At 41.3% G+C, this 25,969-nt stretch overlaps 1 protein-coding gene across 1 annotated transcript in view; it reads right to left on the reverse strand.

Annotated features, from left to right (window-relative positions):
- LOC309556868 (uncharacterized protein) overlaps window positions 1-19,526 on the reverse strand; it is a 35,106-nt gene extending 15,580 nt beyond the window's left edge. The window contains exons 1-3 of the mRNA XM_082259393.1: window positions 19,358-19,526; window positions 14,598-14,742; window positions 9,445-9,558 (exon numbers count right to left, since the gene is read on the reverse strand). Coding sequence (XP_082115519.1) covers window positions 9,445-9,558; window positions 14,598-14,742; window positions 19,358-19,460 — 362 coding nt within the window. The 5' untranslated portion in view covers window positions 19,461-19,526. The remainder of the gene's footprint in view (window positions 1-9,444; window positions 9,559-14,597; window positions 14,743-19,357) is intronic.
- Window positions 19,527-25,969: the final 6,443 nt, after the last annotated feature.

Consider the following 25,969-nt stretch of genomic DNA (forward strand, 5'->3'; position numbering starts at 1 on the left):
GTGGAATCATTCTTTTGCAGTTAAATATATAAGAAAATTACCAAGGAGTTATAATGATGGTCACACACACAGCAGGTTTCTGGAAATTGCAACTACTGCCAAGCAATTTATGCTCACAAAGGTAATTAAAATAAGGTTATAATGGCCAAGATTACATTTTTTTTTTAAACTAATATGTTATCTTTGTTCACAGTTTAGATAAAATCTTTATTAAACACTTAATAAAGGGTGCACCTTTGTAACTGGTATCACAGTACATTATGGATATTCCGAAAACAGCATTCTAGAAGCAGCTTGCTTTCAGAATCTGTTTGTCTAATTGAATGTCCTATGAAGCCATAGAGAGCAGACAGCAAAGAGGGAGGGTAACAAGCCACTCTTCTGTCTCATTCACATTTGTTTATAAATTGGAACTTGAGCTATTGAGCTCTGTACACAATATTTTTCCACAAAAGCAATTCAAGGTTATGCACCTGGACATTATAAATATGAAATGTTATTATGCAGTATTTTATATATTTATTTTACTAAGCCATACTATAGAAAAATACATTTTTATACATTTTCCAGTTCTGAAAATATATACAAGAACACTACACAATTATGCAGGTTTATATGCTTGTGGTCTTATCACCTTTATTTACTGTTTACAATTTTACTGAGTACTAGTAGTACAGAATCACTATACTCCCGGTGCTCTGACAGCAGAGATGCTCTTTGTTACACAACAGCCTTACAGCCAACCCCTTCTTTCCGCTGTCCAGTCACAAAATACCTTATTTGCATCCACATAACACAAGAAGAGAGAAGGGGGAGGGTAATGTTGATGCAAATGACTCTGCAGCTGCTGTATCAAATACCGTAAGTGTTGGAGTGCCAGAAGTATAGCAATAACTGTACTCCCGGTGCTCATTATAAAAAAAAAAAATAGTAAATAAAAAAAGAAAAGTTCACGAGGTGGTATACACTTTAGGCTTGTACACACTAATCGGGCGAACATTTTCGTCCAAAGAATTTTTGTACGATTTTTGTATAGTGTATACACAACTTTCTGCAGACGATTCAGAATTTTCGTACGAAAATTCTCGAAGGGACAAACTCCAAAATTTTTCTCATACGGGAAAAAAACGAACAATTTTTGTTTAATGTGTACCATTTTCGTACAATTTTATGTACAAGAAAAATCAGAAAAGAAAAACTGCGCATGATCAGAAACAATAAACAACAAAAAAGCCTTTGTCGTACGAGAATTTTCATACAAATTTTTGTGAGAAAATTCTTTCAATGGTTCCGATTTGCTGTAAAACAACGAGGAAAAGCGGACAGTCGCTCGCCTGATTTTCTTTTAGTGTGTACCCCACTTTTGTTAGATTTAACACCTTATAAGTCAGCAGATTTTTATATAAGTGCTGGAGTTCTGCTTTAAGGCAAGTTAATATTTTTTTACAGGGGCAATATTAGGCTGACCACCGGTGTTAAAGGGATGTAAATAGAAATGCATTACCTGCCATTAATGGGGGCTCTATTAATGTTTTGCTATGCGGTCTTGTGATTTTTACCACCACCCTTCTATGTTGCAGATGGCCTCCCAGGTTCTCAGTGCACATGCTATCTATTTATTGTGATGGTTACCCTGCTGTGTTGGGTATTCAATTTAAAGCAATTGTCATTTGCAGTACATGTTTGCATCATAGTAAATAATTGTGTTTTTCTTTTTGGATCAAATTGTTTCCAGTCTTTTAGAATACCTAAAACATTTAATTTTTATTGATTATGGTTTACCCTGTAAGGCCTAGACAGCTAGAACTTCCCAACTGCTCTTCTAGTGAAATGAACTGCTGCAAGAGAATATACGGCTATTTTCATGCACTGAGGTCTATTCAACTCCTACATGGAACAATTCATTTTTATCTCTGCGAGTGATATGAGCTATTTGTGCAGTTCATTGAAGTAATCTGCTCTGATTGAATTGCATAGAAATCCAATCTGAATGTATTGTATATTAGTGAGATAGGACGTGTCTAGAGCTCCATATTTCTTGTGAAACTAAACAGAGTATAAACATGTAATACAATATGCGCAAGTTCCTTGCAGGGGATTGGAGCAAGTTTCTGGTTGGTAAGCACTGATAAGTGTATGAATGAATAGAATGCCAACCATTCAGTGCATTTTTATTAGACAATAGAAAGGATAGGATTCATGCATCACACTCTATCCTAAACCATTGTACTCTCATCCTTCTTGCTAACAGTTTTTTTTATCAAGAACAGATCCAAGCCTTTCTTTGCTTACTCCCTGGTCTGGGACCATTGAAGCTGAAATGTTTAAATAAAACCTTTGTGTTTTCATGATATACTGTACCTACAGTGATGTCATCATTGGGCCTCTGTGCTTCTCTATGTATTTCAGGCAGATCATGGCTGGTGGTGTGTGTGTGTGTGGTGGGTGGCAGGGTGTTGTATGTAGCTTGCCATAAACATCACAGCACCCTGCCTCAGTACCTCTCTCAAGAGCCATCAGCCCTGTGAAAAGCAGGCAACTGGGTGTTGGTTATGAAAATATCAAAGCGCCTCAATGGGTGGATGCAGGGTCGGGACAAGGGGTGGGCAAGAGGGATAGCTGCCCTGGGCACTGTAATATCATGTGAGTTAGGTGGATGCCACAAAGAGATTAGGGGGAGGAGATTTATGTTGGAAGGGAGAATTGGGATGGAGGGTTGGCAGGAGGTATGTATTGTTCTAGGAGTGGAAATTTGGGTGAAAGGGGGTGCCAAGAGTGGTGATTTAGGAGGATTTGTGTTGAGAGGGGGAGGAGATTTGTGCTAATAGGAGGAATTAGGGGGAATTTGTGCTGGGAGGGGAGATCTGAAGTGGGAGGGAGAAGATGTGTACTAGGAGGGGACATTTTAGTGGCAGAGGATCTGTGCTAGGATGGGTGGGGGGGGGCAAAGATTTGTGCCGAGAGGAGGGATTTCAGCAGGGGGGGGTGGATTTGTACTGGAAGGAGGGCAAATTTATGCTTAGGGAGATTATATTAGTATTTTTGTAGGGGGGGGGGGTTTGCTGGCACATAATGCTCATACATCCTGGGGGGGGCCTTGTCCCGGCACTGGGTGGATGTCGGTCTAAAGGAGTGGGTGTTCCTAGGAAGACTGCTGTCATGTACTGCTGATCCTCCACGATTGGAAGAACTATAATCCAGTGAGTGAAAGAGACTGGCCAGGGACATTCAGGTAGGAAAAGAAAGGGGTAGATGATGCTGGATGACTTTCAGCCAGGAAACGAGGAGGACTCTATCTGCCCTCTGAAGCTTCTAACACACCGTGAGAAGCTTACAGTATGCAGTGAAATCACAGTAAGAGGGAGAGCAGATAGAAATCACTTTGGATAGAGGCAAGTACACACTATAGAAGGATATGCTTTGTTCATTTTTAAATTCAGAGGTTTGAAACTACTTTAACCACTTGCCGACCGAGTACGGTAATAGTACTGCGGCAAAGTGGTTCGTTATCGTCTGACGACGTAGTATTAACGTCGTCAGACACTCCCCCTTCTGGGCGGCGCTTGCGCGCCGCCGGAGGCTCGCTCCCGCTGTTTTCATTCACAGCGGGAGTCGGGCCAGGGGAGGAGCAGCGGCGATCGCCGCTGCTCTGCCCCGATCGCCGGGGATCTAGTGTGGAGATCCGCCCGCTGTGTGTAAACACAGCGGGCGGATCTCCATAGTGACAGGGAGTGACAGATCGGACTGTTCAGCATAGCTGGACATCCGATCTGTCCATGACTCACTCAGTCACCTCCCCCCCCTACACGTCAGTAAGCACCAGGCATACATTAACCCCTCCCTCTCCAATAAAATTAACCCCTTCCCTGCCAGTGTCATTTTTACAGTAACAGTGCATATATATAGCACTGATTACTGCAGTAATGTCACTGGTAACCCCAAAAGTGTCAAAAATGTCAGTCAAGGGTCCGATCTGTCCGCCGCAATGTCGCAGTCCCACAAAAAAAATCGCAGATTGCCGCCATTACGCGTTAAAAAAAAAAACACCAAAAATGACAGAAATCTTTCCCTTTGTTAGTAAACGCAATAACTTTTGCGCAAACCAATCAAAATACGCTTATTGTGATTTTTTTTTACCAAACATAGGTAGCAGAAAACAAATTGGCCAAAAATTTTTTAAAAAATTGGTTTTTACATCTTTTTTGGGGGGAATTTCATATAAAAAAATGTTAAAAATATTGTTATTTTTTCAAAATAAACGCTCTTTTTTTGTTTATAGCGCAAAAAGTAAAAATCGCACAGGTGATCAAATACCACCAAAAGAAAGCTCTGTTTGTGGGAAAAAAAGGACGTAAATTTCGTTTGGGTACGGCGTCGCACGACCGCGCAATTGTCAGTTGAAGTCGCACAGCGCCGAATCGCAAAAAGTGGCCTGGACGGAAGACAGCAAAATCCTCCGGTGGTAAAGTGGTTAACTTAAGGTTTAAGGTAACCCGAAAGAAATACAGTGACTGTCATTGGTGACCTTTTCTGAAAATGCTAGTTCAATAATTGCTGCTTTCAATACTTTCTAAATCTCTGATCTAGAGCAAAGCATGTAGCAAGTGAAGACAGAGCTCCTGATATGCAGAGTGAAATCAGAGCTCCTGATATGCAGACCGGTTCTGTGTCGGTGACTGCATTAGAATGACAGGCAACCAGTATTTTCTGCAGGAAAGGTCAGCAGTTGGAGCCTCCATATTTCTCTCAGTACAGGTCTTCTTTAACTAAAGTAGTTTGCCTCTGATCTATGTGACTGATGCATTTGTTTATAATATCACAAAGCGTATGTCTATGTCACGATAAATCCAACCTCTGCACTATTTATTATCCACTAAAGCCTTCGGAGGTGACCTCTGCTAGATGGAAAAACTCTTCATTACTGCCAACAGACCAGGGTGGTGTGAAGCTACATAGAACATTTTCTGGGAAAATATCTGAAGCTTTCTAATGAGGATTCACTGATGGTACCATATGATAGTGCTGCCACTACGAGGGCAGAAGGAAATGTTCAACTTATACCAGCCATGCAAACTTCTATTAAGTCATGAATGTATGAACAAATCATTTTTAAGGCAAACCCACAAGGGTATATCTCAGGAAGAAGGGGACAGAGAGGAATCCTTTATTAGACCATTGACCTGGGCTTTAAAATTCCAATACATTTCAGATTATGCTCTACCTTGGAGAATGAATTAGGTCCACCACAGGTAGGTAGGTCTCAACCAAGAAGGACAAGCAGAAAGATATCTTGGCCTCCTCAAACTTGTTATTAGATTGCCTAGACTAGTCACAGCCTTATGCCTCGTACACACGCAATGATTATCGGCCGACCGATCGGCCGTCTTTTGTCCAGTGTTGTTGTGTTGGTTGGAATGTGCCTAGACTGCACACAAATTTTCTCGGCGAACAAAAATCTACTTCAGAAGTGATGTCATGTGCTGGTTTACTTTCCGTGTGTTTTTTCTTCTCTGAGCATGCCCAGTCTTGCTCATCTGATTTTTGTCTGCCGAAATCTGTACTGACTGACGGAAAATCGGCCGTTGTGTTGACAGCCAACAAAAATTTTATAGCCTGCACACCAGATTTTATTCGGCAGAAAAGTCGGAGTCGGTTGTCGAAAGCATCATACTAACAAGGCGAAAATCGGCCGATCGGACGTTGGCCGAAAATTCACGGCAAACTATCGACGCGTGTGTACGAGGCATTATTCCTGGATTGATGAAATCAGAGTGGCAGTAGACAGACATTATGATATACTTGTTCATCTTTTCTAGAGAAGGGATAAATTGGTAACTGTTAACAAAAAAATTAAAAATGTGGACGTGACTATTATCGTTCCCTAGGAAGACCTATAGGGCCTTATCCTTCCCGGACTATCACAATTCTCAAATTTGAAAGATCTTTTGCACTTATCAGCAGCGTATGTTGAACCTAACAGTGGTTACCAAGGGTCCGGCTGAAAATTTTTGTTGGCATATTCCAAAGCCCTTTTATGTATTAAAAATAACATCTGGTAAATGAAAGTAGTTTTAAAGGCTCAAGGTTCTTTAACTTCATGCGCTCTATGCATGAAGGTAAAAAACATTTTTTGTGTAAAAGCCCCCCTAATATTCACCTGAGCACCATCTCGAGCCAGCGATGTGCACGAGAGCTGAGCTTCTCCCTGTTACTGTCAATCACAGCCAGTGAGCCAATAAGGAGAGAGCAGGGGCGGGACTGAGCCACGGCTCTGTGTGCCTTATGGATGCATAGTAGTATCCATATTCCCATCGTACACTTTTCTGGATAAGGCTTTAGGAGTAGCAGGTGCTGCAGCAAAAAACAGCTGGAACTGGACACATCACAGATCAAATGCAAATATTCGCCAGCACACCATGGATCGTCAATTATGTCCAAATCTGTATAATTATATTGGCGCATGAAGCAGGGCTCGGGAGCAAGAACGCACCAGTGCCCCCAGATCAATCAGCTTGCTATTGGGGGAACTGGCTGAAGAGGAGGATCCAGGAGCGCTGGCGAGGGACCTGAAAAGAGGAGGATCGGCGCTGCTCAATGCAAAACCACTGCACAGAGCAGGTAAGTATAACAAGATTGTTATTCTAAAAGAAAAAAATGTAAGACCCCATGCTTCCCCATTTCTTTCTTTTTTTTCCATCTAGACCAATGAATGGTTTCGAGATTGGTGCATCACTATATATCTTATCTTGGTTTGTTGTATGATACCTGAATTAATTAAGATGCATTAAAGAGGTTGTACACCCACTTCACAAACTTTTACCTATAGGTAAGCCTATATTAAGGCTTACCTATAGGTGCTATAAATATCTCCTAAACTTGCACCGTTTAGGAGATATTTAGAGTGCATACTGCCGATGACGTCATCGGTGCATGTGCTCTGAAGGATCAGATGGCCGGAGGACGCGAACCAGGAAGCAGGACGACCGGACATGTCGGCCGTCCTGTCGCTGAGGGGGCGGCACGGCGGGGGCTTCGTTTTAGGGTAAGTACTTCTAATGAGCTAGTATGCGATGCATACTAGCTCATTATGCCTTTCTCTTTACAGGGCTTTTTTTTTCTCGTTTTTTTTGTGACTTTACTTCCTCTTTAAAGGAGTTGTAAAGTCAGAAGTTTTTTTTATCTTAATGCATTCTATGTGTGTAGCAGCCTCCCCAGCACCACCTAATACTTACCTGTGCCCCCTCTCTGTCCAGCAATGTCCACAAGTCCCTCGGCCATCCTGGGATTCTCCCTCCTGATTGGCTGAGATACAGACGCAGCGCCATTGGCTCCTGCGGCTGTCAATCAAAGTCAGTGAGCCAATCAGGAGAGAGAGGAGCGGGGCTGAACGACAGCTCCGTGTCTGAATGGCACACAGAGCTGCAGCTTGGCTCGGGTGACCCCATAGAAAGCTGCTTGCTGTGGGGGTACTCGATAGGAGGGAGGGGCCAGGAGGAGGAATGAGGGACCCGAGAATAGGAGGATCCAGGCTTCTCTGTGCAAAAGCAACTACACAGAAGAGGTAAGCATAATGTGTTTGTTATTTTTTATGTTTTTTTAAAAAAACAGACTTTACAATCACTTTAATGAAGAACTGCAATTACTTTTAGCTATGTTATGATTCTGGATGGATTGTACTTGTTTTTGTTTCTCTCTGGTTTTTTTTTTTCGCTTCTGTTGTAATCCTTTGGGAAAAAAATGAATAAACATATATTGAACTAAAAAAAAAAAATGAACCTGAGGGCGGATTTAAAATCAGCTGAACTCGCACGATTTCAAATCCACATGTCAGTGTGAGTTCAGGGGCAATTTGACAGACATCTATGCGGGTTCCTGCACAGATGCCTATTGAAATCGCCCCTGAAGTCGCGAAAAGTAGTGCAGAAACTACTTTTGGGAATCGTTGCGGCGTCGCATTGATTCGGACGATGCCGTTACGGGCAATAGGCTTCGATTTGACATGTGATTTGACATGTCAAATCGCATGTCAAATCAGCCCGATGTGAGCGGGGCTTAATGTCAATTTAAGATATTGGCCATTGGTTCCAGCTGCAGTCAATCTCAGCCAGTAATGAGGGAGCAGGGGGTAAGGCTGAGCACAGCACACAGAGCGGGGCTGTGGAGCAAGCACACACAAGTGTCCCTATAGCAAGTGGCTTGGAGGGGGAGGAGCCAGGAGCACGGGTGGGGGACCTGAAAAAAGGAAAATCAGGGCTGCTTCGTGCAAACCATTACGCAGAGCAGGTAAGTATAACATGTTTATTATTTTAACAAAAAAAAAAGAAGAGACTTTACAATCACTTTAAATGTATATCATAGTATCAATCAAAATATTTCATCATTAATAAATTTACCTGAAAATAGAATATTTCTTAAAGTGTACCTATGGTCAAAATATAAACAAATTGCACAGAGCAGGTAAGTATAACATTTTTGTTATTTAAAAAAAAATCCCCAGAGACATTACAGTCAATGCATATCATAGTATCAATCATAATTTTTCATGTTTTTTTTATTTACCTGAAAATAGAATATTTCTTAAAGTGTATCTATGGTCAAAATGTAAAATCTTATATTAATTTCCGCATTGTATTTGAATTATTTCTAGACGACTTCTTTTAGCCCCCGTTCACATAGGGGCGACGCTACTTCGCACCGCGACCTCCGAGGTCGCGGTGCGAGCAGCGCGCCGCCACCTCGGAGCGGCCGCCATGGACTTTATAACATTGAAGTCTATGGCGGTCGCCTCCTGGTCGCCCCAAAGAAGCTCCGGACCCTTTTTCTAAGTCGGAGCGACTTGTGTCGCTCCTATTAGAACGGGTCCGCAGCTTCCCTATGGGAGGCGACCTACGGCGACCTGTGAGGTGACCAGGTCGCCTCACAGGTCGCCTTAGTGTGAACGGGGGCTTAAAGTAAATGAGCATGAAGTTTGTAAACTTTGTTTGTAAAGATTTCCAAAAAATGTACATTCTTAAATTCTGTGTCACACATTTTACAGAGCCTGCCTTCTGAATTACAGACGAGAGGAAAGGAGGAGGAGCTTCAGGAGGTGGAATCAGTACAGGTATCACTGCTTGCAGGTAGCAAGGTACCATGGGATAGGTAGTCCTTAGACATTGAAATGAAACAGCACAGTAGAAATGGCAAAACATGCAGGGAATCCATAAAGTTGTAGAAAGAGATGACCAGCAGACACACTGAACTCACAACATAAAAGGAGATTTTTCAAGTAAGCTGATATTGGATTGTCAAAATGACTGTATTGTTTCTATTTTTACAGTGCTGATGTTATAAAATTAGAGTGTATGCTGTGACCATAGATTTCCTTTAATATACAATACTGTGTCACATATCAATGCATTATTATTGATGTAACACTTTATACGTTCCAAGAAAATAACTTACTCTCTATCCCACAGAAAGAGCCAGCCAATATTTATGAGGTTGTTAAGTATCCATAAGGCAAAAAATTCAGGAGGATGAATGGTTGGTTTGTCATAAATACGACCCATTTTATTCCTAATGAAATGAAAAAGATTATGTTTATACAATTGCACAGATTTTTAATCATCTATAGCATGGGTATAACTATATATATATATATATATATATATATATATATATATATATATATATATATATATATATATATATATATATATATATATATAGGTATAACTATAGCTCTCCAGTTGTTCAAGAACTACAATTCCCATCATGCCTAGTCATGTCTGTGAATGTCAGAGTTTTACAATGCCTCATGGGATGTGTAGTTCGGCAACAGCTGGAGGGCTGTAGTTTGAGGACCCCTGATCTATAGGAGTGTTATAAGAAACTTGCACAGACCAAGCTGGTCATAAATAATAATTTTAGTTGTCTCCTAATATTAAAGCCTAACTCCATCCAACACTTCCTGTAAGTTAGAGCTTGTATCAGGTTTGTATTACCATCAAAGATTTCCCCATATGTACTCTCAGGACAGGAAGTGACAGGAAATCTCACAAAGAGGGACACAAAGAAAGAGAAATGTGAAATCTTCACGGCTCTATCCAAAACTAAAACAAGCTTGGGTGGAGTCAGACTTTAAGACCAAGTGCACACTTCAGAAATTCCCTAAAACATAAAGAAAACCTTGTACAACCACGGCAAGTGGTAAGCATATGATGAAAAAATGCATTAGCAGATGATCCCTTTGGTGAAAACAGCGTGTCAGAATGATTAATTAATGCCCAGTACACACATTGAGAAAATTGCATTCGGAGCGATTGTCCGTTAATCTGATCATTAGTACACAGCTTTCGAGAGCCGATCACAGTTAATGCGAAAATACCAGTAGGGACAAGCAGGAAAATGTTTCTCACCCGATAACAGAACAAACGATCTCTGTGTAATTAGTATGATCATTTTATGAAAAAAATTGTGTGATCAAGACCACGCATGCTCGGAAATGAAAGAATACATTACAATACAACACAACACATTACATCACTTCCGATGTTGTATTCCGTCATACAAAATTGTTTGTAACTTTAGTAATCTATTGGTTTTCAATATGAGACTAGCATGCAAAAAAACGAACAATCATTCATCCGATATTCTTATTGTGTGTACGAAGCTTAAGGCAGCCCATACATTAGTCAGTTTTTTTTTTGTTTAACCACTTTAAGACCGGAAGGATTTGCCCCCTTAATGACCAGGCCTTATTTTTTGCGCTATAAACAAAAAAAGAGCGACAATTTTGGAAAAAAAACTTTATTTTTCACATTCTGCTATATGACATTCTCAAAAAAACTTAAAAATCAAAAATTTTAACAATTTAGGCCAATTTGTTTTCTGCTACATATCTTTTTTAGTGTCTACTATAAAGATTTATGTCATTTTTATTGTTTTTTTTTTCTGTGGGGGGGCATGGCTTCTGAGATGACCATAGAGACATGTGATCCTATATAGAAGGATCACATGAGCTCTGTGATCATTTCAGGGAGAAGGACGGTCGGCTGTGTTTCTCTGTGGGGAGCGATCACGGGTGTCAGGCGGAAATCAGAGCCGCCTGACACACGCATCGGCTTCCCCGCTGCTGAGTCGGGGCAGGAGCGCGCCGCTGGAGGCACGTGCATCCTAGCTTCGTGCCCGCAACCGACGTAGATCTACGTCGGTTTGCACAGGAGAGCCACCCTGCTGCAGTAAATAGGCGGTGGGTGGTCGGGAAGTGGTTAACTAGAGGGTTGAAAAAAATTACACAATGCCACCATCCACACACTTGATGTGGATTGCGAATCCTGCCCACTGAGCTATTGTATCACAGTGGGGAGACTTCTCTGCCATCAGAATACACTGATCAGTACTGCAGTCTATAGCCTCGGGTGATAATGGAGTGGGGTAAAACTGACAGGGCGGTTGGACAGAAGTCAATCGGTAGACCAGCTTCTGTACAACCACAGTGCCCATACATGGATCACAATTCGTCCAGTCCCTGCTGAACGCACCGAATTTTGATCCATGTATAGCCAGCTTAAGGCAGTGCAAAGTGCCTACATGCTTGTACTAACTTATTGCAACCAGTAGTCAGAGTACATTAATCTGACTGTTTAACCACTTGCTGACCGCCCCACGCAGATTTACTGCGACAGTATCATTGCCAATCTGGGGAAAGGATAGAGTTAGATACACTAGCAAACTTAGATGGACTTGACTAATGAACTAAAGCGGATTTCTAGGTTTTTATGAAGTTTAAATAGTTTGTTTGGACCAAGCTGGTCTGAATGAACTATTTATTTGACAAATGCCTGCAGCGGTTGTCAGCGCAGTATAAACTTTGTGTGGCCTCATCTACATACAGTATACAGCGATGTGTTCCGGCAGTGGGAGGAGAACTTCCTGTCCTGCTCCCGGAACAAAATCAAGACAGGCTGAGCACTGCTCAGCCGTTGACAGAGAGCTTTGTATTCTAAAAATGAATACAAAGCTTCCTCTGATAGCTGAGGCAAAAAGGCGTGCAGTTAACATCACGATCTTTGCCTCAGCCATTCAGAGGAAACTTTGTATTCATTCATAGAATACAAAGCTCCCTGTGAATTTCTGAGCAGCCAAACTCGATTTTGTTCCAGGAGTGGGAGGGGAAGTTCCAGTGCAGGAACACAGTGCTGTACACTGTTTGTAGATGAGGCCACACACAGTTTATACTGTGCTGACAGCTGCTGCAGGTGTTAGTGAAATAAATAGTTTAAAGATAAGAATGCCAGCGGGACCACACTAGAAGGCTTACCCTGCCTGACAATGCAGGAGCCAGTTACCCTTTTCCTGAATTATGTGGACAGCACATTAAAGTCCCCTGCCTCATTCCCCTCCTTGGATCAGACTGAGTGGGAGTTGTGACCTTGTCCATGTCACCATCAGATGTATATAAAACACTTGAGTGAAATATTATGATAGAAGGCCACTAAAAAACGCTGAAAGCGGAGTAAGTGATCATTTACCCTGATTGGTGCAAATAGGATTACAACATAGTCCAAATGTCAGTTATCCTGAGGATGTATCTATATCTCTGAGGAGTGCTAAAATATGAAACTTCTACAATGGAGGCTATACCCGAATCACCAGATTTGACCTACTGATCCTGTTTGTTCACCCTGCCAATTCTGGCTCTACATACAGTGGGAAATACCGGTCTTGTCTGGTCTCTCTGGCCCTGACGAAGCCTTATGCGAAACATGTTGGCTTGCTGGGACCCCTGGACCGTGTTTCATCTGAGACCCGTTCAAAATCTGTTCTAAGTAGTGTTTCTGTTTGGGGCCTTTTTATGTCCCTGATGTATATGTTTTTAATATGTATTCAATAAATGTGCATTTTATATAAATTGGTGTGATTCATGATCCTCCACCTCCCAACTGGCCTTGAAAGCCCCATATTTTCTTTCCTGTTTCTTTACCGTAATACCTACTTCAAGCTCCTGAAGAAGCACATATGCGCTTCCCCACACACTAACCTACACCAGGGCCGCTTAGACATTGATGGCTGTATTTCATTGGCTTATTTATATGTTCATAACAAACAAAATGGCCCCTGCCACCCATCTAACTGGCCTTCACAGCAAGGAGCACATGGAAGGGCAATGCATGCAAGACAAAAACCACCTTCCATGTGGTCCTTGCGTTGAAGGCCAGTTATAAGTGGGGGCAGGGGCCATTTTGTTTGTTATTGATGTATACTGGTGAAAGGACACACTGGACACCTTTGCTGCCATTCTGCTATGTGCTGGGCATCCATTGTGCCCCTTGTGCCTTTAAGGAGGGTTGGCCTACCTCCAGGCCCACCTGCCCCCTATCTATCCATTACAATGCATGTGCTTCCACTGTGGAGACTCTCATGGATTTACAGGAGTTATGACTTCAGGTAATACAGGGTGCCGCGAAGCGGCCCTGCAGCTTACGCATGCGTTTGCAAATGTGTGCTAACAAAACCCCTGTTTTTAACTTATACTGTTAGACAGGTTAAGTTTGGTAAGCAGACTGGTTGGTGAGTTGAACTGGGAATTTTTCTGGGTTTGTCTTATATACATGGTTATATTGTGGCCATATTGGTGGTTATGGTGATGTCCATGTGGTTTCTTGAGTAGTAATATATCGCAAGAATTTTAACTTGCACTATGTATTTTAATCTAATTGTAATAAAAACTAATTCTTTTAGACAATTTGTGTATTTTGGTCCCTAAAAAGTCCATTGCAGTTCACTTACTATTTCTGCCATTTGGGATAAAGGTTTTACATAAAAGTGTAAAAGCTGGTCATTGTAAGCCCCTCTGTCAGTATTAAATGGTTCGCCTAAACCATCTAACTGCCCCCTTTGCTTGACAGCTTGGTCTCTTCAAGGAAATTAAAAAATTACAGACTTACTGGTTGGATATCCAGTTGAAAATGAAGGAAAACAAGCTTGAAAAAAGGTAATGTTTGCAACAAGCACATCTAAAGAATTGGTAAGCTGAAATAAAATGCATTTTTTGTTTTTGGGTTTAATACCGCTTAACATAATGCAACATGAAGTTGAACAATAACAGACTCACTGGCCTGATCAACAGATGAAAAAAAACCCGAAACATGTCTAAAAAAGGAAAGCAGCCACCATAGCTAAGAATTGGTAGGGGGGAATATAATACAGTGTTGTTTTGGTGTTTAATACCGCTCTAACCTATATAAATTCCCGTTTCATTTTACTCCCAGTATCCACATAACAGCTTTTCCTTCTACTGATATTTTTACTAAGCTGACTAGAGGTTCTACAACTACTCCTTATTTCTTCTGCATGTTTTATCTTCACCTCCATCATTTATTTTCTTTTTTAAACAGGTAATTTCTTCTTCTCTTTAGTATGACAAGTAAAGGCTGGCTCCATATATATATATATATATATATATATATATATATACACAAAGGATGCTACAAGAAATTTCTATTCGCATGCTGCTGCCACCATCTAGTTATATTTTTTCATATTTATTTTTATTTAATTCATATTTTATTAAATAATGTATTTTATTTCCAATGCTGCAGTTTACTATTTACCTTCTGAACAGTGTGGAGAAGACATATACAATCCATAGTCCATTCCAAATATAAATCACAGACCAGATAGAAAATGTCCAGCCTGCAGGAGTGACATCCAAAGGATATTTGGCAGAAATGTTGCTAGCCGTTGTTTTGAATAAGCCTGAAATATGAATTACACATAATAGTCACTGATAAAAAAACAAAAAAAATGTACAAATTACGTCCTTTGTCAGAAAAGTCACATGATGGCTGCATATGCCCATAAATTAAAAAAAATGATGTTACACAGTTTATTAACAAAGGGTCTCATGCACTATGTGAGCCACTCTTTCATGATCCATCTTTGTTGGGGAAGTTCTAGCTGCTTCTACTTGGGGTTATGCATACACAGGTTCTGTTGTACCTGTCTGAGAAGCTTGTGATGTAAGCAGACATTTCTAAAGCCCCGTACACACGCATCGAAAATTGGCAGGGAATTTTCGGCCAACGTCCAATCTGCCGATTTTCGGCTTGTTAGTATGATGCTTCCGACAATCGACTCCGACTTTTCGGCCGAAAAAAATCTGGTGTGCAGACTATAAAATTTTTGTTGGCCGTCAAAACACGACTGATTTTCCTGCAGTCAGTACAGATTTTGACAGGGAAAAATCTGATGAGCAAGTCTGGGCATGCTCAGAGAAGAAAGAACACAAAGAAATCAAACCAACACATGACATCACTTCTGAAGTAGATTTTTGTTGGGCGAGAAAATTCGCGTGCAGTCTAGGCACATTGAAACCAACAAAAAAACACTCTGGACAAAAGTCGGACGATCGGTCGGCCGATAATCGTTGCGTGTGTACGGGGCTTAACGCTCTTCTTAACACAGGGTCCCCCTCTGGTACAACCTCCGGGCTGCACATTGGCCTTGTTGGTCTGCAAAACAGCTTTACCCTTCTCTCTTTATACTTAGTCCTGCACTCAGGGATGTACTATCAATGCCTCCTCATTGGGTTCAGCAGTGGTCCCATTGATCATTTGCTGTCTAAATAAATAACGTATACGTATACCTTACCTTGCGCAGCTACCAATCTTTTTCTGCTTTTGGCCACCTGAGTCTATGGGAGTCTTTTAAACATACACCTTCTCATGATCAACATTTTGAGTATGCTAAACTAGGTGGGGGTCAGACTTCTTGATCTGTCCCTTTGCCCCGGTGCCCACCCAGGGGAGACTCTGTATGTATGCATGCTCACGTACAGACAAGAAAGTGAGGCCTGTTTTATCCTGTGTTATCCTTCTGTGTGTCCCGAGGAAACAAATCTGTGAAACGCGTTGACGCACAGGGGCTCACTTATCCATCACTATGTAATAAAAATTTGCAGCAACTGGCCATGTTGGTCTGAACTCTGTTCAGACATGAATATATGTTTTTAATTGTGTCTATTCATGTGGAAAAGTTCTTTAATGTTTTCTATATATAATAAAATGTAGATTTTTTAAAGTTTGTTGTGGTGTAAGTTGCCAATAAAGTCAGATTTTTGGGGGTTCGTTCTGCTTTCTAACACTCTTCTTAATTACATATGCTTGATTTGTAAAATGATTCTCAGATACTGTCAAAAATATGTTTTCTGTAATTTTAGCATTTTTTTGCATTTGTGGGTTTTTGCATATTGAGAACCAATATTAAAATGGCACGGAAAAAGCATTACGTTATTAGGTTTTTTTCTGGCGCTCCTAAACATAGATTATCAATATTTCCTGTTAGCTTACAACATATTTTTGTTCTGCATATTTTTGTTCGGCATAGAATGGAGAATAGTATTAATATCAGTTTTTTCTTTTTGCTTTCAGCATCCTTATGGAGTAGAGTTCCCTAACTTCTATTCTAGTGACATGAGGTCACTGAGAAAGGAAAGGAGGGCAAGTATCTCCAATAGGGACACAAAGAAGCAATAAAAACTCTTTTTTAGCACAGGAAAGAAGAGGTTTATTTCTGTGTGTGTCACTATTGGGACCAGTGGCGGCTGGTGCTCCATGGGACGGGGGGGCATCAGACTGACCACACCATAGCCCCCTGACCACACCAGCTCCAGCCTGCACTGTCCCCCACCAGCTCCAGCCCGCACTGTCCCCCCCCGGTCGCCGGCTTACTCACCCTGGGCAGGCAGTGGCGGCTTCCCCCTCAGTTTCCTCCCTCCTCCTCTTCCCCTCCTTGGCCAATAGCATGGCTTTTCCTTTTGGACAATTGGGAAATGGGTCTCAGGACCCACTTCCTGATTGGCCTGGAGGAGAATCAGGCCTCTGGCTCTAATTACGTGCTTCAAAAAAAAAAAAACCCCATCGGAATCCATGCAATGGGGGGGGGGGGGCGCACCTGCGGGGGGGGGGGGCGCACCTGCGCTCCCAATGCACCAGCCACCACTGATTGGGACAGTCCTTTCCTTTGGTGTTCTGATGACTGCTGGTAATTGGGATGGCACATGAAAAGAATATTCCCTGTTTGGTACAAAAAAGATAGAGGTTTTAAAGTGGAAACACAGCCAAGGCCTAACTGTACCTAAACCTGCTCCCATCCACATTCTAAGCCTATTCTAACTTTACTGGAGGGCACTGCAGTCCGTTCACATGATTGGCTGCCAGCACCGGCTTCAGTGTACAGAAGGCACAGCCAACAATGGATGCCCCATAGTAAGCAGCCATTGTTGGCAATCTCTCCTCTTCCTTGAAGCTGGCCACTGGAGAAACCATGTGACAGTACCAGAGCACCCTCAGCAAAGGTAAGTATAGCCATCTTTACTTTACAGAGTAGTTAGAAGAGGCTTAGAATTGGGGTGGGGCAGGATTAGGTATAGTTAGTATTTGACTGAACTTTTACCTTACGTCTTCTTCATTTTTGATAGAGCTTAAAAACACGCCAGGTTATTATTACTACCTGTGTCTTCAACAGTGTTGGGGGTAACTAGTTACAAAGTAACTAATTACAGTAACTACATTACTTTTTTTGGTAACTAAGTAAAGTAACTAGTTACAATACTAATATTGGTAACTACACTACTTTACTAGGCTATAGGAGGTAACTACACTACTTTACTAGACTATAGGAACGCGCTTTCCTGCGTTACCCAAGCCGTGCGATACAATCGTTATTTGGAAGAATAGAGAGGGATGAAGTTTATGACTTTTTGTTGCACTTTATGTTTTATTCTGTTTTTTCAGGTTTTGTTCTCATGTTTCCCAAAGCCTGTGTTTATACAATAAACTCTATGCAGAAAGAGTGTCATGTATCTTCTTCTACACGGTCAATTAAGAAAGAGGAAAGTAAAGTAATAAGTAGTGAAGTTACTTTTCAAATGCAGTAACTAGTAAAGTAATCTCATTACAATTTACAGAAGTAACTAGTAACTAGTTACATTTTTTGAGTAACTACCCCAACACTGGTCTTCAATTCAAAACCAAGACCAATCTGTCTTGGTGGCCAACGTCATTGGAATAGGGAATGATAGAAAAGTCAAAATTTTCAGTTATTACATTTCCTATTATGTACTGTATATTTGTTGCAGTGACAACCGTCAAAGAGAGGGTTTCCCCTTAATTTTGGAGAGATTTTCTCTCAATTCTGGCTGTGTTTATGAGACAAATACTGAATATATATCTTCCCAGTGGGACACAGACACCAAAAAAAAAAACTTGTTTTAACCCTTCCCCACTCAGAAAGGTTTTGGATTTCGATATACATTTATATTATCAACAGTTTAAGTACTTTAAATAATTTAATGATCAAAGCTTGCTTTGTAACAATTTGGTATCTAATTTAAACCTCTTTAGAGAGAGACTTGCCTTCACTTCCTGTCCTGTAAACTCAACAAGGATATCTTTCTAATATGAGGGAAATCCCTTCTTAGGAAGTCTTTATGAGAACAAGTGTACCCATTGGAAGAATTCCTGTCTGTTTCTGATCTGGTGACAGTTTTGTATTTACCACAACTTTCCTTGCCAGTATATTCACATAAAGTGAATGTCTCTTAACAGGAATACCGACAACAATAAAAACCTAACAGGGGTCCATGCCACTGCCTCTCTATTTAAATTTTAAAGAAAAGTTTTGCCTTTAGTTTTAATTTAGGGTCCATTCACACTACCGTGACTTGTCAGGCGACTTGGTCGCCTAAAAAGTCGCGGTCGGTCGCTCGCCATTGAATAGTACAGGACCCGTTCTAATTGGAGCGTAACAAGTCGCTCCGACTTAGAAAAAGGTTCCTGTACTACTTTGGGGCGACCTGGAGGCGACTTGCATTGACTTCAATTATATGAAGTCCCTGCAAGTCGTGCCGAGGTTGCGGTGCACGCTGTGCACCGCGACTTCACAGGTCGCCCCAGCAAGTCGTGTCGCGCCAGTCTGAATGGGTGCTTATGTTTTTGTTTTTTGTTTTTTAAATCATGGACATTTCCAGGGACATTATAAGGATCCTCCAAATCTAGATCTTTACCAGTAAAATAGTGACAGATGGTGTTTTGGGTCATTTAGGTGTGTCATGTGCCTACAAATCTTTATATACGTGCCTGCTATAGGGGCTTGTATACCCTTACTATTTACACTTTTGTTTTAACTCACGGAAGTTGTCACATAATGATATTTTGTGTCAGTTTATTTCCTGGTTTCTCAGATTACTTATTCTATTAATAAAGCTATCTATTTAGTTTAAATATCTAAAAGGTGAACGTTTTATGCCTCTATAGCAGAGAAATATCACTGGTATATCTAATAAAAATGAATACACATATATTGTACTCACCCTTTAGTGCCACTGCAGACATTGCATTAAATATGACAGTGCAAATATATGAGACGACCGAGAGGCAGATAAGGGAAACCAGGATGATGTTATGTGCCCTCATCGTGTCCAGGTTGGTTTATGGTATAGATATGACTTTAGAAAGGCTCAGAATCTTCAGGTGGTTGGTGGCCACTCTGCACTTCCTTTATATACATGAACTTCGCTGGATTGATCTTATCAATGAGACTTTGTACTTGCGTAGTAATGAGCCTTATGAAACATCAACAAGTCAGTTTTTTTTTTCGTTTATTGCCGGCAATAAGGGACACTTGTGTAACAGTAAAAGTATTTAAAAACATAAAATCTTAGGTAAGATGGCCCCCTGATATTTGAGTTATGTAACTGGTTACACAAGTTTTCTACATAAACTAATTTATAAAGCATTCTTAATGAATATTGGATATTACACCGTTTAACAAATTGGGATCTCATATGTTTGATAACCATTCTTCATGATCCATCTCTGTTAAATTTCTATTGATTTCTTCTATGTGATTTTATACCTCCAGAAGTTCCGACAATACCTCTCTTAGAAGTGTGCAATGGAAGCAGCCATCACCACTGCATATGTTACATATTATTTCTAGGGCAATAAAGCTAAACCTTTTCTGTTTTATTCTGTGTGATTTAAAAACCATGGAATCAGCATGTGGCTCATTGGATTTCATCAGTGGCTTTTCACATGGGTTTTTTTATTTTAGTGCATAATCCATTTAAACTTGCTATAGATAACAATATTTCTACCCAAATCATAATTTTACAGCAAATAGTGAAAAAAAAAATTGTTCTTTTTCAAATGCATTGACATACCTCCATAGATCCAGTCTGTCTGGACAGTATGGTCACTTGGTAACCCTGCCCCATCCAAGGCAGTGTAACACGAGAGCCGTTAGCTCAGCTGCAGATGCGTTTTTTCAGTGATTTACTGTAGTCAGGACTGTGGTTTTAGGGCATGGCAGCCCATTTTTATTAAAACTGTATAAGTAAAGTCCATAACATAGGTTTCCCACACAGGGGTTCTTCTCCAGTCAATATATAATAAACCAAAAATGCTAGCCCACATGGCTCTCTCGCTTTCACTCAGTTTTTCAGTAACTACCTCTGCTCTTTTTGCTGGTCCCCAGACCGTGAGCTGGCAGCTTCACTCTGGCCCTAGTCCTTAGGCCGTCACCCATCTCCTGCAGACACACGTGCCCGGCTGCCACCTGCAGCCCCTGACCCCCAGAGACCCCCCTATCTCCCCTGGGCAGAGCAGCCCTCAACCGGGAGCCCCAAGGTACCCCCCCACCTCCACCACAAGGACTGTGTGCACCCGAGCACACACCCCTGGGCATCCACAAAACACGGACACAGGGCCGGAGACCCCTCCCCCAAGACACCGCGGAGCCCCCAAACCACAGAGCCCCATCCAGATACACCAAAACCTGGAGAAAGCTGCAAAAGCAGCCCTCTCCACTGCACATCCACGCCCTGCAGTCCCACACGGAGCCAACGCGCACACTCCGTGCCCTTCAAACGACCACCCTCACCAAATCAGGTTTTAGCCTCTTCTAGTCTTTATCTTGCCTGGTCAGAAGCCACCAGAACCAATGACTGTAGTTCAGGTGCCAGATGATTTATGTACCATATTGCCCAGCTTCTTTCCTTTAGTAATTGGGGACCCCCCTACCTTTCCTGCAATTTTAATGGGATCAAGCATAAGGTTCAGTATGCCCACAATTTTTTGTTTTATTTCAGACATGGGTTTGTGAAACATTTCTGCAGGATTTGGAACCCAGTGTATGAACTGATTCTTATATAATAGTATACTCCTTGAAAATCATTGATATAAAGCTGGCAGAAAATATAGAAACAATGCTTTCAGGTACACGTAATATATGTACTGTGTATGATTGTTTGAATATCTTAAAGGAAACTTTTTCTGAAAGTAATATAAAGATTGCCATTAAACCAGCTTTAAAGTGCACATGTTAACATCTCCATGTATTACCCCATGACATTGGCAGTTTTGCAACTATTCCTGTGTGGGTATAGTTCTTAGAAATAAATAAGCAGTACTCGGAGCATCAGTAACCGGAGTCTTTACCGAGAGCAGGAACAGCATGTGGAGGTCTCCTGTTCTTCGTGTTGGTGTAGTAGTAGTATCATGGGCTCCATGCTTCTTTTCAGGCCTGGGAGTAAATTCAACCCCACCACCCAATTGAGTTCTATCCTAGATCAAAGAAAATATATTACCAACTTTCATTTTTCATTCACTAGTTTAGGCAAACTTATTAGTCAATGATTGAAGTTTTGCCTTTAAATGTAAGAAATTAAATTTGTAGGTGTTCCTTGTACATAACATTTAATCCACAGTGTAATCAAGATGGACATTTCTATACAGAAGAGTTTTGTGACATATAAATAATTCAACGTCCTTCTTGCTAAATAGACCTGCTTCTTTAAATGGGTTATCCTGTCATTGCTAAATTTGAAACAAACGAGAAAAGTATGAACTGGTTCTCGAACGTGAAGAAAACATTACCTTGTATATATGCTGTTAGATTTCCCTTGACACAATTTTACTTAATTCCATTACATGCACCATTTAGCAGCCATATTCTGTTGAAAAACACTGACTTAGGTAAATTTACAGTTTGTAATGTAGCTGTCAAGAACATCTCACATGGAAGCTGTTGATATAGGAATACTAGCCTGTTATACCACGTACTAACAAATAACATGTTCAGGTCTAATGAACGCAAATATTTCAAACTGCCAAATACAAACCAAAAGACATTTATAAGGTGAAAATTTCAACGTGTAAGTGATAAAAGGAAAAAGTACTAAATGCACTAACCCTAACCCACAGTCTGTCCATAGATGGGCAGATGCCTTCCAAGAACTATGGAAAAAAGATATTATGCCTATCCACTGAAGAGTGAAGATCTACTGCTGTTTCTTATACATCTTAACCACTTAAGCCCCGGAGGATTTGGCTGCTCAAAGATCAGGGCCTATTTTGCGATTCGGCACTGCGTGAATTTAACGGACAATTGCGCAGTCGTGTGATGCTGTACCCAAATGAAATTGATGTCCTTTCTTTCCCCACAAACAGAGCTTTCTTTTGGTGGTATTTGATCACCAGTGCGATTTTTACTTTTTGCACTATAAACAAAAAAAGAGCGACAATTTTGAAAAAATAACAATATTTTTCACATTTTTTTATATGAAATTCCCCCCCAAAAAAATGTAAAAATCAACATTTTTTAACATTTTAGGCCAATTTATTTTTTGCTACAATACGCAATAAGCGTATTTTGATTGGTTTGCGCAAAAGTTATTGCGTTTACTAACTATGGGAAAGATTTATGTCATTTTTATTGTTTTTTTTTTTAACTAGTAATGGCGGCAATCTGCGATTTTTTTGCGGGACTGTGACATTGCAGCGGACAGATTGGACCCTTGACTGACATTTTTGACACTTTTGGGGTTACCAGTGACATTACTACAGTAATCAGTGCTATACATATGGACTGTTACTGGAAAAATTACACTGGCAGGGAAGGGGTTAACTTTATTAGTGATCAGTGGGTTAAATGTATCCCTAGGGGCGTGATTCTAACTGTGGGGGGCGTGGCTTGTGATGTAACCACAGAGACATATGATCCTACATAGCAGGATCGTGTAGTCTCTGCAGTTAGATCAGGGAGAATGACAGGCGGCTTTGTTTACATTAGCCGTCTGCCTTTCTCCCTCTCCAGCGGGAGATCGCGAGTGACCGGTGGACATCGGAGCCGCTGGTCACTCGCGAGGGGATGTCAGGGAACGAGCGGGGGCGGTAGCGCGCCTCCGGCAGTGCGCGTTTGCCCCCTAGAGGCTCCTGGGTGAGCGATGTAGCCCTACGTCGGTTTGCCCAGGAGAGCCAGACTGCCGCAGTAAATAGTCGTGCGGCAGTCGGTAAGTGGTTAAGCAAATATTATGCAGTAAATGTACAATGTAATACCTCCTTCCCTTTTCTCAGTGAGGTTAACAAAGATTTGTCAACACGTTTAGCATTTTTGGGCTCGTTATAACCACTTAGGGTAGACCTAATTAGCCCAATCCTCAACGAAAAATCCAGATTGAGGGTCAAGTCAGAGTTGGTATGGAATGTTTTTGGCCACCCTCACCCTTATTAAACTATTAGATATATTTACATTACTTAAAGAGGTTGTAAAGTCAGAAGGTTTTTTATCCTAATGCATTAAGATAAAAAGCCTTCTGTAGGAGGGGAACCCTTGGGGGAATCAAAAATGGAGAAGGATCTGGGAGTCTTGGTTGATGATAGACTAGGCAACAGCATGCAATGTCAAGCGGCAGCTGCCAAAGCTGGCAGAATATTAGCATGCATAAAGAAAGGGATGTATTCCAGAGATAAGACTATAATCCTTCCACTTTATAAAACTCTGGTCCGACCGCATCTGGAGTATTCTGTCCAGTTCTGGTCGCCAGTCCTCAGAAGGGATGTGTTGTAGCTGGAGAGAGTCCAGAGAAGGGCAACTAAACTAATTAGGGGATTGGAGGACCTTGAGTATGAAGAGCGTCTGCAATCGCTTGATTTATTCTCCCTGGAGAAGAGACGCCTGAGGGGGGACATGATAGCAATTTTTAAATATCTCAATGGGGATCTCAGCTTGGAAAAAAAGCTGTTCAGTCGAAGGGATTGCATGAGGACTTGGGGGCATACAATGTGATTAGAGGAGAAGCGTTTTAACCTCAGGCAACGTGGGGGGTTCTTTACTGTTAGGGCTACAAGATTGTGGAATTCTCTACCACAAGAGGTGGTTTCTGCGGGTAGTATGGTGGCTTTCAAAAGACTATTGGACGTGCATCTCAAGGATCAGAACATTCAGGGGTATGTGAGATGATTACAGCCACACACACCTACACAGGTTGAACTGGATGGACTATTGTCTTTATTCAACCTCACCTACTATGTAACTATGTAACTATATGTATGCAGCAGCCCCCCTCAGCCCCATCTCTATCCAGCGATGTTCACGAGTCCCTCGGCCGTTCAAGGACTCTCTCTCCTGATTGGTTTAGACACAGCAGCGGCGCCATTGGCTCCCACTGCTGTCAAAGTCAGGCAGCCAATGAGGAGAGAAAGGGGGGCAGGGCCGGGTCTGTGACTGAATGGACACAGGGAACTGTGACTTTGCTCGGCTGCCCCCATAGCAAGCTGCTTGCTGTGGGGGAACTCTGCAGGAGGGAGGGGCCAGGAGAGAAGAAGAGGGAACCGAGAAGAGGAGGATATGGGCTGTTCTGTGCAAAGCTAACTACACAGTGCAGGTAAGTATAACATGTTTGTTATTTTTATTTAAAAAAATTTAGACATAAAAATCACTTTAATACAGTATTAACCACTTCTGGACCGGAAGGTTTCCCCCAGGGCCAATTTTTGAGATATACGGCACTGCATTACTTTAACTGACAATTGCACAGTCGTGCGACGCTGTACCCTAATAAGATTGATGTCCTTTTTATCACACAGATAGAGCTTTCTTTTGAGGGTATTTGATCACCTGTGAGATTTTTATTTTTTGTGCTATAAACAAAAAAAGAGCGAAATTCTTAAAAACAAAAAACAAAAAAAAAAAACAATATTTTTTACTTTCTGCTATATAACATTCCCAATAAAAAATAAATAAAAAAAATTGTTTTCATCATTGTAGGCCAAGTTGTATTCTGCTACATATTTTTGTTTAAAAAAATGTCAATTTCATGTATATTGTTGTACAATGTAGGGGAAAGATTTATGTCATTATTATTTATTTATTTATTTTTTTAGTAGTAACGGCGACGATCAGCGATTTTAAGCGGGACTGCAACATTTTTGGCATTTTTGAGGGGACCAGTGACTTTACTACAGTAATCAGTGCTAAAAATATGCACTGTTACTGTACTAATTACACTGGCAGGGAAGGGGTTAACACTAGGGGCGATCAAAGGGTTAAATGTGTCCCTAGGGGGGTGCTTTCTAACTGTGGGGGGGATGTATTTACTGAATGAACACAGAGACCTGTGTTCCTAAATAGGAGGATCACAGGATCCCTGTGTTCATTACTGACAGAACAGTGGTCTGCCATGTTTTACAATGCCAGACCGCTGTTCTATCTCCACGGGGCGTGATCACAGGTGCCTGGTGCCAATCGTGGCCGACAGACCCACTGATTAACTCCCCCTGTGGCGAATGGGCACGCACACGCCCACACTCGCGGTCTCGTGAAGCGACGTACAGTTACGTTGTTTGGCGGGACAGAGCAGACCTGCCGCAGTATATGTACTGCTGGGGGTCGGCAAGTAGTCAAAACCCAAAAGTAAACATTTATTCCATTGCAGCTTACCAATTCTTAGATGTGATGGCTGCATTTGTTTTCTTTTTATTTAGGCTTTCTTTCCTTTATTATCATCTAGTGATCTGGCCAGTAAATCTGTTGTTTTTAAAAAGAAGCTGTCCTACAGATGTTGCAGTTATAGGAATGAGTCAAACCATTTACCACTGACAGGGATGCTTACAATGCTCATTTTTTTTATTCATGTAAAACT

This window comes from Pelophylax lessonae (genome assembly GCF_965119305.1).
Source record: "Pelophylax lessonae genome assembly, chromosome: 5".
Taxonomy (NCBI): domain Eukaryota; kingdom Metazoa; phylum Chordata; class Amphibia; order Anura; family Ranidae; genus Pelophylax; species Pelophylax lessonae.